Here is a 14,480-nt window from a genome sequence, read left to right on the forward strand (position 1 = left end):
TACCTGTGAGGGTTTAACTTTTGAAAGTGTTGTTCTGTGTGGATCTGGACATGAATTCACAGCTTGGGTGGATTAAAAAGGTGTTTGAGGAGGAGGAGGAGGAGGAGGAGGAAGAGGAAGCTGTGTGGGCTGTGGATCTGCCGAGTTTAGGAAACACCCAAGAAAGAAGCCAAATGTCAGGATGAGCTCACTGGGCACAGGGTGGTTTCTCTCCTAAACTGTTCTGTTCTGCTCTCTTTTGCAGTTTGCCCAGCTGGTGTCTGTSTACAAATCCTTGGGCCCGGAGAAGTTCCCTCTAATCGAGCAGACCTTCTACCCAAACCACAAGGAAATGGTAGGTGCCACCAGCAGTGCTGAATCTGCTTTGTGCCCCTGTGAAACAGGCACTGGGACACACAATTCCCATTTCCCGTTTACTGTCTGTTCCAAATTTACATTTACCATTGACTATGTGTTCGAAATTTATGTTTCCCATTTCCTGTCTGTTCCCAAAGCCCTTTTGGCAGTTTTTGTGAGTATGAGACAGGGTGACCACCTGAAAGCCCCATGATGGTGAGCTGGAGGCTCTCAGGTGGGATGGGGTCACTCTTCAGCTGCTCAACTTCAGATCTCAGCGGGATTAAACCCTTACAGAGACACTGAAGGGTCATTGAAGTGCAGGAGTCACTTCCATGGTTTGTTTTCCCCCGTTTTTTTTGTGTCTGTTCAGTGTTTGTTGTGTTTGGAGGGGATGCCCTGGGTTCTGCAGAGCTGTGAATTCGCCCCAAATCAGGAAGGTTGTGGCTTGTGATCTCCAGATACCTGAGCTAATACTGATCCCCAGTCCTTTCCAGATGAAAAAATAACAGATATAAACCTGCCAGAGTCCAAGGATGAGGCTCTGAGAGGCTTGGATTAGGTTTGGGCAGGAGTGAGGAGCAGGAAGCAGGACACAATGACTTATCCCACACTTGTGGGATCCTTYCAGCTTGAGGTTGGCAATGATTTTACCAAAAAAAAAAGCGGCTCTTTTGGGTGCATTGCTGAATCGCAGCACACAGAAACAAAGAACATCTCATTTTAGGGCAAGAATTAATGTGTCAGACTTACAAGTTTACATGTCATATTTTTCCGAGGAATATAGCAACTCTCTGAGTGGTTTTCCCTGCCTTCATTCCTCCACATTGCTCATTAAAGTCTGAGCTAAGAAATTATTTCTCTTTTGGTTGAACTTTTGAATGCTGTTCTCCACAGCCAAGTAATTTCTGTACACATTTCTATGGTAATGAATGTTAATCTGGAGAAAATGAACACGTCTGGGTATTGCATTGCCACTCAGCTGCAGTAACTGKCTGTGATGACACTCATTTGTTTGGTTTTGTTCCTCCTGAAGAAAGCTTTTGGAACTTTGTGGTTTGGGGAATAATCAGGCAGTATGGTATAAAAAAACTTTTTGTTTGAATTTCTGGGGTGGGTTGTAAAATGATCTGGAAATCAGAGCTTTCTGATGCTGAGCTGAAATCACATCATGTTATTTTGTTTAGGGGTTTTCAACACTTTCTCAGCAGCTGGCCTCATTTGTAATTGTTGATGCAGAATTTGGCAATTACAGTTTAACATTTCCTTCTTTTTTTTTTTTTGAGTTCTTCTTGCCTTTGCTCTTTCCCTTGATATTCCCCAAATGAGAATCTGTAGCTGTCCCCCCTCCAGTGCAAACCAGCTTGGGGGGAACATGGGGAGTGGGAAAAAGCCCCAAATTTCTGGGAACTGAGGGCCAGCTGAGCRTGCCAGAGGTGCTCCTTCCATCCTCTGCTGATCATTYGTGCYGAGGCTTTAGGCARTGAAAGGTAAATAAACCAAAATGCYGTTCTTTTGTGTGAAAATGGAGCTGCTTTAATGGAACACCTTTAAAACAGAAACATCCATCTGATTTCACAAAACTCTGTGAGGCTTTTGGGCTCACACCTCCAGCCTTYCCCTCAGGAATKATTCCCTTCATTTCACGGCATTCCYGCCTCTTCTGTTCCCTGCCRTGGAGAAAACAACGCRGCTTTTTCCACRTAATTGTCCAACAATTTAATTAAAACTTCACCGGAGCACTGAGGCGACACCAGCAATATTCCAGGTGGTGTTTCTTCCCTGTTCACCTGCTCAACCTCCCTTTTCTCCTCTTTCCCCTACTCTYATCATAACTCTTGTGAGTTATTTTSAAATTAAATTCAAATGTGCCAGGCTGGATTTCTGCTCTACCCTCYCATGTAGCACTTAACCGGTTTCAAGCAGTGAAAAGAAAAAGTTGTMAAAATAATCTGCTGTTGATAATATATCAATGCCACTGCAGCAGAAATCTTGATAGGAAAATAACTTATTCAGAATGCCACATTGTATTCAAGCTTTTTTAGAAACATCCACAGGGAAAATAAAAACTCATTCTGAGTGAGAGGGGGTTTTGTAAAGCTTTTCTTGCCACTTTCACGGATATGAGCTAAAAAAAATATTCTTTTTTGTGCCATCCATTGTGGGAAATTTGTCCAGATCTTTGCTGAGCCAGAAATCGAAGTAGACAGGCATTAATTGTGAAACACCTCATGTGGGATATTTTATGGCATTTAAAGAATGTTTTTATAACTAATTATGGCACACAATTTGTATTACAGMTATTCATAAATATCTATGAAAGCATTTATTTGTGCAAGGTGCACAAGGAGGGCGATCTGTGCTGGGTGAGTGGAGTGGGAGGTCCAGTGAGTGTAAAACTGAAACAGAAATAGAACTACCAGTTAAAAWGCAGAAAATATCTGTTTGCTGTGGGGGGTTACCCAAAAGACACCATCCCATCAAAATGGATTTGGGGACAAATGCTACAGTGCTTGTGTTGAATAGTAACCATTTAGTATTAATGATTGAATATTAACTATTGAATATTAACCAATGAATATTAATCATTGAATATTAACCACTGAGTATTAATCACTGAATAGTAACCACTGAATAGTACCATTGAGTATTAATTATTGAATGTTAACCATTGAGTATTAATCACTGAATATTACCCACTGAGTATTAACATTGAGTATTAATTATTGAATATTAACCATTCGATATTACCCACTGATTATTGTCCATTGAATATTAACCATTGAGTATTAATTATTTAATATTAACTATTGAATACTACTAATTTAATATTAACTTTGAATAGTAACCATTTAATATTAACCATTTAATATTACCCATTGAATATTAACCTTTGAATATTAATATTTTAATATTAACCAGCCCTTTTCTTGATCAGACTTTGTGGTTATTGAGCTCTCATGGGCTCCTCTAGGAATTGGTTTGATCTGGCATGAGGAAATAAGGCCTGGCTTTGAATCTTGCAGCAAATTAAAGATATAAATGTAAACAACGTCAGTAAATAGCTCTGCTAACATTGTCACTGCAATATCGATTCTTTTTTGGAGGAAATGCAGCTTTTTATTATTTTTATTTCATTTGTGTAAGTCTACAGTCCAAATTATTAGCATTCAGTAATTTTTGATTTGTCTTTAGTAAAGCAGAAGACAAGTTGGGCTTTCCATTTGGCAGCACATTTATATGATGTTTTAATTTCGGATTGCAAACTAAACGTCAGACTATTTTAAAGTAAATCAAAGTGAAACATTGATTTTTATGTATTAGGGGACATCTCTTCCTCAATGGAATAATGTGGTGGTTTCTTGTTGGCCTTGCACCATTTGCAAGAGCGTTTTTGCAAAAAATGATGCCCCATGCACCATTTTCCAAGAGGACAGGCATTGTTCTGCCTTTTCAGCTGGGGGTTATTCCCAAAAAATATAATTTACTGGAACTGTATAAACTTAGGCACAGAAAAAATAAATATTTTTTTCTCAGGAGAGCGTTTCCAAACMTGTCCTTTAGATAGGGATTTATAGAATGGTCAAAAGAAACATCAGAAATGTGAAAATATGTCACCAAAAATAATTTGTGCAGTGGAGTTTCTTTCAGGTATCTATTTATCTATCCAATGGCCACATCCTGGTGTGTCACAAGGTACATGGGACACACTGAATTCCACGTCCAAGCTGCTGCTCATGGGATTGAGGGGAATCAGGGATGTGCAAATGTTATTGGCCAGGTAAATCCCAATGGTTTTATCAGGACTCTACAGCAAACACGATGAAGAAAGGGTTTGGAAACCCCAATGTGCTGACTTTGACTGAGCCCCAGGCTGGATGTGCCCTCCTGGGGTTGGCAAAAACCTGGAAAACGTTGGGTTCAACCCTTTAAATAGARCTGATCCCACTAAATGAGAGCAGAGCTGAATTCCTGCCAGTGAGAGAAATCCAATGGAGAAAACTGGGGRGAGCCAAATATGTCAGAAATAACAGCTCTTAAAGATCCCCATCCTGCCTGAGAGCTCTCCCCCAGTCCTGGGACATGAGCAGCTGGACAACTGCCTGAATTCTGGCATTTACTGAAACGTTTCCCCAGGTTTCACCTCTGTGATTTCAATTACTTTTGCAACCTTAAAACCATGAGAGGTTAGTTATTAACTCCAGTCACCAATTCAGGAAAGTGAGGCACTGAAAAAGTAACAGGCAAAATGTGTTCTAAACACACAGGTAGCCAGATTCACTGGGGCAGAGCATGATGGGTGTTCATGAATGAAACACAATTAAATCATATTAAACAGGATCAGACATCCGAGAGCTTTCGGAAATCGCTGCAGTACAAATTATTCAATGTCTGTTGCACAGATTTTCACCAGAGTTTTTAAGCCAAGGCTTTTGATAATGCTGGGGTGCAGTGACCTGGTAACACATATCTAGGGAGGTGTTACCGAAGGTTCCATGAGGATGGGCAAGATTTTTGTAATTCTGAGCACTTTTAGCCTGACATCCTTTGTGCTGCTCCCATGGAATATCKGAAGCACTAAAACGGAATTAAAGTATTAAAAAAACATCTGATTTTTCCTTCAGCAAGGTGTTGCTATYCATGGGAATGCTGACTTGGGAAGAGGGGGGTGTGATTATCAAGGCTGCTTTTAATTTTAGTTATCCATGAAAATGACAACTCAGTGGATAAAGGAAGCTGTGACATAAGGAACGTACAAATCGTRGAGCGCAGATTGTTTTAATCACAGAAGTGTTCGCCTCGTTTTGACAGATAAGGAAATATTTGTGAATCTTTTTTTTTGTTTTTAATAGCACATTGTTATAATACTTTACATATACACTGTACAATAATTCTTTYGTATCCAAGACTTTCATACAGAAAAAAAAAAAACCCCAAAAACCCCAGTTCTATAAAACATTCCGCAGTTCGTCGGAAAGATTTGGAATAAAACACCGCGGGGAGCTCTTAATCTGCGGGCGAGGGGGGCAAAATTCTGGCAAAATCTTTTGTTCCTGTACATTCATATTGGCAAAAGGGAGCTGGTGACACCTCGGGGAGCGCTGGCAGCCCCTTGTCGACCCCACAGGCTCGGCCTTTCGGGACAGTTTGTTCCTAAGCGCGGGCGGTGGCAGTGCAGAGCCGGGAGCGCGCGGGCTCGGCTGGAAGGAGCCCCAAGGGTTGGATTTTTTGGGAAGGGAGCTCTTCAGGGCTCGCTGATGTCGATGAAGTCCTTCTCAGGGGGCGGTCCCCCCCGGTACCAGCTGCAGGTGCCATCACTCCTCTTGATGCAGGCGTAGTGCTTGGCCTGGTGGCCGTAGAGCTTCCTCTCGATCAGCCAGTCYGTCCACAGGCACTCGTTGGGAGCACTGATGGAGCAGGGCACCATGTAGCACGTGGTGATCTGCGGGGAGACGGCTCCGTCAATCACGACATTCCAGAATTATCCATAAATGGGAATTTCCCAGAGGACAGGCTCTGCCTTTCAGCTGGGGCTCATTCACAAAATTATCAATAAATGGTATTTTCTGGGAGGGCAGGTGTGGTTCCACTCTGCCTTTGAGGTTCATTCCCAAAATTATCAATAAATGGTATTTTCTGGGAGGGCAGGCGTTGTTCTGCTCTGCCTTTCAGCTGGGATTCACTCCCAAAAATATCAGTAAGTGGTATTTTCTGAGAGGACAAGCATTGTTCTGCTCTGCCTTTTACCTGGGGTTTGTTCCCAAAAATATTAATAAATGGTATTTTCTGACAGGACAGGCTCTGCCTTTTACCTGGGGTTCATTCCCCGAAATGATCAATTAATGATGTCCCAGAGAACAGGCATGGTTCTTCTCTGCCTTTCAGCTGGGGTTATTCTCAAAATTATCGATAAACAGTGTCTGACAGGACAGGCATCATTCTGCTCTSCCTTTTAGCTGGGGTTTATTCCCAAAAATACCAACAAATGTTATTTACCAAGAGGGCAGGCTCTTCCTTTCAGGGCGGATTTATTCCCAAAAGTATCAATAAAAGTTATTTTCCAAGAGGACAGGCATGACTCTGCTCTGCCTTTCTGCTAGGGTTTATTCCCAAAAATATCAATAAAAGTTATTTACTGAGAGAACAGGGAGCATTCTGCTCTGCCTTTCAGCTGTGATTTATTCTCAAAATTATCAATAAATGGTGCTTTCTGAGAGGACAGGGAGCATTCTGCTCTGCCCTTTAGGTGGGATTCATTCCCAAAATTATCAATAGATGGTATTTCTGAGAGGACAGGCAATGTTCTGCTCTGCCTTTTACCTGGGATTATTTCCCAAAATTACCAATTAACGATGTCCCAGAGGACAGGCATGGTTCTGCTCTGCCTTTCAGCTCTGGCTATTCCCAGAATTATCAATAAATGGTATTTTCTGAGAGGACAGGGAGCATTCTGCTCTGCCTTTCAGCTGGGGTTCGTTCTCAAAATTATCAATTAATGGTATTTTCTGAGAGGACAGGCTCTGCCTTTCCGCAGGGGTTTACTCCCAAAAATATCAATAAATAGTATTTTCTGAGAGGACAGGCACAGTTCTGCTCTGCCCTTTACCTGCAGTTCACTCCCAAAAATATCAATAAATAGTATTTTCTGAGAGGACAAGGCAGCACTCTCGCCGCCTTTCAGCTGGGTTTCACTCTCAAAATTATCAATAAATGGTATTTCCAAGAGGACCAGTGTGGTTCTGCTCTGCGTTCCAGCTGATATTTATTCTGAAAATTGTCAATAAATGATATTTTCTGACAGGCCAGGCTCTACCTTTCAGCTGGAATTCACTCCCAAAATGATCAATAAATGGTATTTCTGAGTGGACAGGCAGTGCTCTGCTCTACCTTTCAGCTAGAATTCACTCCCAAAATGATCAATAAATGGTATTTTTCGAGGGGACAGGCTCTGCCCGTCACTCACCTTGCAGCCACAGCCCATCTGGTACCTCTGGTTCAGGCTCTTCTTCTGAGACAGGGACAGGTCATCCCACGGCTCAATGTAGTTGCACAAATGGATGAGCACTTTGCCATCGCTTAAAATTTGGCCTGCAGCATGGAAAATGAAAAAAACAAGGCAATGGAAATGTCTTCTAAGCATTAAAAGTATAAAAACACTCAAAGATTTTAACTAATTGCATGAAATTACTGATACTCGTTGTTTTTTTTTTTTAAATTAATTTTACTATGACTGAGAGAGCATTCTTCTAATGGTATTCTGCATATATGTAAAATATTGAAGAAGGATGTTTTTCAAAAGATGTGGGTGATCTGCCAGGAAGGGATGCAGTTAAACCGTGTTAAACTGGATTTTAGGGCTCTCCAGAGCAATCTGCAGGGTTTTTTTCAGATCTTTTTTAAGTCTTTTTTAGATCTTTTTCAGATATGCAAGCACACAGGCATGTGTTGTCTCATCCTGCATTGTTTGCAGTCCTGGAAAACTCAGTTTTGATGGTTTTAATCAAATAGCAAATAAAATAATAAGAATCAAAATTCTTCCTATTTACTAATGACATTGTCATTGACCTTTACTTCCTTTAGAACTGCTTTAAGATTTCTGGATAAAGGATGGAAAATGTGTAGGATCACACTATAAGCACAGCTGAACACAATGYCTACATCTCATTTTGTTTGTATTCAGTACATAATGCATTCCTTTTTAGCAAATTTTAGCAAATTCCCTCTGAGCAGTTACTTCTGCACTCCCAGCAGCGCTGATTTTGTTCCATTTCGTTCCATTTTACCTGTTAGAAGATACTGTTTTTTGTTGTTGGCTTCTAGTTTCACTCCACAGAGCGATGAATCGAAAGGGGTGTAGACGTACTGGACATCCTTGAGCTTTTCAAACCCTTTAAACATCTGAAAAYGATCAGGAGCACAAAGTCAGGAGTGGAAAACAAGCAGGGAAAAACAGATGAAAACAAGAGCTAAGAGACACGGGATGAGTGTCTTTAAAGAAGGCTCCAAATTCTGAATAAACGTGAGAAAACACCGACAGCTGGACTTTCTCTCTACTCTTAGYGAAACACATCCAAAATTTTTAAAAGGAGATGATGTAGGTCTTCATTTTTTAAATTATAGGGTTTAAAATGTGCTTTTCCAGCTTATTTAGTGGACTGTTAAAAAGTCATATTTMTATTCATRTTCTACTGGCATTTTTCCATGTAAGGAGCAATRCAGAGGCAGCATCCATCCCAACCAAAATGCAAATATTTCTCAGTGTATTTAGATGGGGAATTTTCATGAATTAACATGAGAAAACACCAACAGTTGGACTTTTTCTCTACTCTAAGTGACTTTTTCTCTACTCTTGGTGAAACACATCCAGCAGTTTCAGAAGGAGATTATATAAGTCTTCATTTTTTTAAATTATAGGGTTTAAAATGTGCTTTTCCAGTGTATTTAGTGGATTGTTAAAAAATCATGTTTATATTCATATTCTACTGGCATTTTTCCATGTAAGGAGCAATGCAGAGGCAGCATCCATCCCAACCAAAATGCAAATATTTCTCAGTGGTCAATATTCACCGTTCAGGTGGGGAAATTCTCATGATCATAGTGGCTGTTGGTGTCTCCAGGGACACCAAAAATGCCAAGGATTTACTGAGCATTGCTCTCATAGCTGGAGACTAAAGCAAAGTGATTTTCTATATCCAAAACTCTGACCAGTGGGACCTGGAAAATGAGATCCAGCCCTTAGGATTCCCAGCCTGCAGCCCCAAAATGGAGAGATTTGGGATCAAAGCTATTTTCAGACCAGCTGCTTCTTGACAACTCTGAAAAGAAATTCAGATTTCTTCTCAAGCAGAGCGAGGGGGGACCCTGAGGTGCTGCTCAGGCTGGGAGGGGCTGTCACCAGTGCCCTGGGTGACATCAGTCCACGTGCTGCCAGCTGGGGACAATGGCCAGCTCTCCCAGTTGCAGCTGGTGTCACTGGGATTTGTGTTTGCCTCACTGCAGCCCTCTCAGGGATTTAAACGGCCCAGAGCACCAGAAAACACTCTGGAATATCTTGGTTTTTCTGAAGCCTTATTTATGGAYGGGGGAAAGGAGCCAACGCTGCTGTCACCGCTCTGCTGCTCCAAAAACACGGGATGGGACTGGGAATGCTCTGCAGAAAAAACAAACAGCCCCAAGCAGAGCCAAACACAGCCTGGCATCCTGCACAAAGCAGCAGTGAAAATCCCAGAAAAGCTCTCTAATGACGAGGGAAACGTGTCTGGGTTGGTTTCTCCCACTCCCAGCCCTCTCCTCCTTCAGAAATCTCTCCCTGGGCCTCAGGGCATTGTAGGGAACAGCTTTTCCATGGATATCTCAACCCTTGAGCTCTTCGGAGGCTTTCTGCAGACAGCACACCTTGATTTACCTATAAAAACCCCAAAAATATCCACAGCAATGGAAAATGGAGATTCAGATCATATTAAATGAGTTTGCTGCTTTATGCAGACTGCACACCTTGATTTACCCAAAACCCCCAAAAAATATCCACAGCAATGTAAAATGGAGATTCAGWCAATATTTACATGAKTTGGTGCTTTRTGCAGACTGCACACCTTGATTTACCTAAAAACCCCTGAACATCCACAGCAATACAAAATGGAGATTCAGTTCATATTTACATGATTTGTGCCTGTTTTGTTGCAGGTTTTGTAGCTGCTTGATTTTTCTCTTTTTTTTTTTGGAATGACTGATTTATCTCTGGGTTTGACCTACATGATTGTTACGTTTCTAAAGATCGTAATCTTGTGCTTAACTCTGTAAATCATATTTAATCTGCTCATTCTCCTGTGCCCTAAAAGCGTGGCTGTTTCCCTGTGAAGGGATAAGGTGGCTGGATTTGATTCTGCACTGTGGCACTGTCCTCATAAACTGGAGCTCCTTGTGGGATTTTATCAGAGGAGGGAACCAGGGGCAGGATTTGGGGCACAGAGATGTGACCCTGCTGCTGAAGCTGTATGGACACTGTCCCCATCCCCCTGAGGGTGTAACCAGCCCYAGCACAGGGCTTGGCTTTAGGGGTTTAAATTGAATGTGGTGACCAAGTCAATCACAGAAATATCACCATGAAATATTCAATTGCACATAAATCAYGTATTATCTCTTTCGTAAAATGCTGTAAATCTTTGAAGGAAAGAACAGTAACTGAAAAGATTTATGGCTTCTTGACCTGCCAACCCGTCCCCATCAAATAAATAACCCTGCTGTTATTTTTTTTCTATTTCTGGAAATGAACACCAAAATAAAATTTAATATTTCTCTCTAGAATAGCAACGTTTTAATGCTAAGCTTAATGCACTGGATTTAAAAGAGGAGAACCAGAATTTAAGCCACCCACATTAATGGAGCAGCTCAATAACCCTGAGAGAACAGAGCAGAGGAACAGCAGCACTGTGCTGATGTTACAGTCCAAAAAACCCTTCACAGGCTCTTTCCAGCAGGGGAGAATTGATGGGGAATGTGAATGTCTGAATGGCCCCAAAAACCTTCCCCAAAACWCACCCCGAGCTCCCCAGAACAATTGTGGAGGAATTTTCCAGCTCAGAAGGGATGATTGGAGCCTCTGCTCTCCCTTGCTGTGCCCTGTAAAGCCAATTCCTGCCCTGTGCCCCCTCCCTGTGCTCAGGATTGTCCAGAGCCCTGTGCTCAGTGCCACTGACACCCATGGGACCCTCCAGCCTGGAGGGACTGCAGGGAGAAGAGAAATCATTGCAGCATCACAGCCAGCAGGGAATATTCTGTCTTTTCACACTCACTGTGGAGGGATTTTTTACTGTTTCTTATTTTCTTTATTCTTTTCATTCTTAATTCTTTTCATTCTTGATTCTTATTCTCTTTATTCTTTAAGATGCTGTCCTCTGAGGTGACACACGGTGTGACCGAGCTCCTGCTCCATCCTCAGKAATTCCAAACAATAATTCAAACTGAGGAATTGCTCAGAACGCTCAGCCCTGTGTAATTTTTATCTCTGTGCCACATATCACTTGAGTTTTTGGGATGTCACAGGTCCCCTCTGTGGGGTTTTCCTTTGATGGGTTGGTTTTGGTGCCTCTCTGTGACCCCACAGAGGGTGGCAGGGCACAGAGCTCCTGTCTGCTGGGGATTTGCTGCCAAAGTCAGTGGTCAGTGGGGTGGTCAGTGCCTGGAGCAGGACAAGGTTTGGCCCTGAACCCCCTCTGCTCAGCAGGAAGGATTGMAGGGATTTCTGCTCTTAGTCTGAGCTCATCTATGAGGATGTGGAGCATCTTTTACCAAAAACCACATCTCTGCACCCTCTGAAGCTGAGAGGAACCAAACCAACACCTCCCACTGCTGTCTGAGCTCTGAACAAGGCTCCACTGGTGAAAATCAGGGAGAAACTCCAAAGCAGCTTTGATGGACAAATGTATGTCAGAGATTTCAGCGTGCTGGCGCTGAAGAATGGGATCACAGACTGAAAATAATCCCTCAGATTGGGCTTCTCATCCTCCCTGTTTGTGCTGAGGTGTAAAATTGGCATTTCTGTGAATTACTGAAGTGCTGCAGAGCAGCAGCAGAACACTGCAGTACCAGCAGGAGGAAGGGGAACCCCCTGAAAATGATGTTTTTATTCCTGTAAAGAACATTTGAATTTATCCCTAATATTCCAGAAGACAGAAAGTGGCAGATGGTGAAGAGCTTTGGGGTTTGTTTTAGCAAGGCAAAGGCCGGATTGCAAACATTATTAYAAAACCTTGACAAAAGTCATGTGTGATGACCATCCTGGTGAATATTTTGAGATATTCTTGTTTACTACAGATTTCTCTCAGTTAAACTCCCATGAGGGGATTGCATCGTGGGTACAACTGGAATAATTGAATTTCCTTTGGAAAGCACGTGGCCATTCAGAATGACTTCTCTCCAGTAAATGTAAAGAGAAAAATGTTATGAAAAACATTCAGTGAAAAACAGGCAGAGAATGTATAGGGGAAAATATTATAAAATAATATTCAGTGAAAATGGGCAGTAAATGTATAGGGGAAAATATATTCAAATAATATTCAGTGAAAATGGGCAGTAAATGTAAAGGGGAAAATATCACAAAGAAATATTCAGTGAAAATGGGCAGTAAATGTATAGGGGAAAATATGTTAAAATAATATTCTGTGAAAATGGGCAGTAAACATAAAGGGGAAAATATAATAAAATAATATTCAGGGAAAAATATGCAGTAAATGTAAAGGTGAAAATATTCATAAAGTAATATTCAGTGAAAAATAGGCAGTAAATGTAAAGGGGGAAATATTAATAAAATAATATTCAGGGAACAAATATTTCAGAAAAAAAATTAAGAAAAATATTATTTCTGAAAATAATATTCAGAAATGAGAGATGAGACCACCTGGAAAACCARCCAAGTAACCAATCCACCCCAGCTGTGCACTCTCACACATTTTAATTTAGAGATTACCCATTTTTTGTGCATTCCAGAAAAAAGATCAATCATGGTCATTTCAACATCAGTGAGGGTCTCACAATGACCAGAATAGGATCAAGRTACATCTTCTGAAATTGTATTAATGAATAGATCTGCTAATTGGAGCTGAACCAAGAGTGGAAGAATCCTGTGAGATGGTGGATCTGCACCTTTGGGTGCTCCCCAGCAGCACCCACACCAATGGATTTTTGTTTTTGTGATCATGAGGGAAGAGCTCCTGTACATATCCCTGCTCTCAGTGAACAAGAGTTTGCTCTCTCAGCTGGAAATGCTCCCCTCTCTTTGGAAATTTGGATTATTCAGAGCTGCTCCACCATCGCAGCACAGTGAKCAGGAATCCTCCCCAGCCAGGTGTACTCACACCCCTCACAGACCAAAGCAGTCTTTTTGGATTTTTTGAATTTTTTTTTTTTATCATTATTATCATCCAAACCTCCTGAATGTCAGAACAGCTTTCTTTTCCCTTTTTCTTTCCCTGTTTTCAATCCCTCCTCTGATTTATTCCGTGTAGTTCATCCCRGTCTGACTGTAGGGACAGCTGAAGCCTTTCCCAGCTTTCCCAGCATTTTGGGCTGAATTCTTTTGGGCTGAAACATGCAGAGATTATCAACACTGAACTTCAAAAGAAAAGCGGAGTGGTTCCATGTACCTTTATTTGTTTGATTTCATACCGGATCATTTTGTGGGTGTCGAGGGGGTTGTCGCTGGCAGGAACCACCTTTTCACTGATTATTTTTGCTCGGATCACTGGAAGAGAGACAGAGAGARAGAAAGATTTCAATGCAAATAAGCAGATGCCCAATTTTACAGGTAAAAGTGAAAATTGTATTGATAGATTTCAGCATTGTTGTGACAATTCAGCTACAAGCAGGTTTGAAATTTCTCTATAAAACACCAGCTGAGCTCCTGAAAACAAAAGGAAGTGGGCTGTCTGTGATGGAAATCTGAATTCTCATGGATCTGGAAACCTGATGGATGTTACCACTCAGTTTTGACAAAAACTGTCCATCAATATCTCTGGAAKATTCAAATCCCATCAAATTTTACAAAACACCCATCATTACAATGAGAGAGCAGGGGAAAGGGACACTTGTGCTGATGACTCAATCGTTGATCAATTAAACAGACTCAAAGTGATGCCCTGGCAGCCTGAGCCAGGCAAGATGAAAACACTGATTTCATGCGTGAAATCAGAAGAAAATCTTGTGTTTACTGTTCTGAGGCTGAACAGAGCTGTGTTAACCTGGAGAAATCAATTTCTCCCTGWTTTGATGTGCTTCATTTATTTCCTGTTCTTTAATCGAGGAAAGTGGGAGATTTTGTGAATGAAGAAATGGATTCTTTTCCCCTCTCTCTGTTTGAGGCATCTCTCTTGTATTTGATGTTTAAAACACACCAGKACTCTTTGGCACAGTGGTTCTGAGAATTTGGTACATGGCCAAAATTCCTCTGTGATTTTTATCCCCCAAAATTAGCCAGAATCCCAATTTTGCTCCGTTTTGGATGGCCACTGCCACAGCTCCTGGGTTGGAATGGGCTGTGCCTGTGGAGAGACAAAGGCTGGAGCAGAGGAAAATTCGGTGACATCAGAATCACATGTGCCCCCTAAAAACCCTCAATTTCTTTGCTAGATTGACCCCATTTTATCATA

At 41.6% G+C, this 14,480-nt stretch overlaps 2 protein-coding genes across 2 annotated transcripts in view; one reads left to right on the forward strand and one right to left on the reverse strand.

Moving 5' to 3' along the window:
- Window positions 1-244: 244 nt before the first annotated feature.
- The window catches only part of SYN2 (synapsin II), a gene marked incomplete at its 5' end in the record, with an annotated part of 103,799 nt that continues 89,563 nt past the window's right edge, over window positions 245-14,480 (forward strand). Inside the window, one exon of the mRNA XM_057381963.1 lies at window positions 245-334. Within this exon, the coding sequence (XP_057237946.1) occupies window positions 245-334 (90 nt within the window). The remainder of the gene's footprint in view (window positions 335-14,480) is intronic.
- TIMP4 (TIMP metallopeptidase inhibitor 4) overlaps window positions 3,923-14,480 on the reverse strand; it is a 28,672-nt gene continuing 18,114 nt past the window's right edge. Inside the window, 4 exon segments of the mRNA XM_057381959.1 lie at window positions 3,923-5,779; window positions 7,301-7,425; window positions 8,121-8,235; window positions 13,479-13,576. Coding sequence (XP_057237942.1) covers window positions 5,582-5,779; window positions 7,301-7,425; window positions 8,121-8,235; window positions 13,479-13,576 — 536 coding nt within the window. The 3' untranslated portion in view covers window positions 3,923-5,581.

Source organism: Malurus melanocephalus, unplaced genomic scaffold (genome assembly GCF_030028575.1).
Source record: "Malurus melanocephalus ecotype Western Australia unplaced genomic scaffold, MMel_1.1 scaffold_542, whole genome shotgun sequence".
NCBI classification, from domain to species: Eukaryota; Metazoa; Chordata; class Aves; order Passeriformes; family Maluridae; genus Malurus; species Malurus melanocephalus.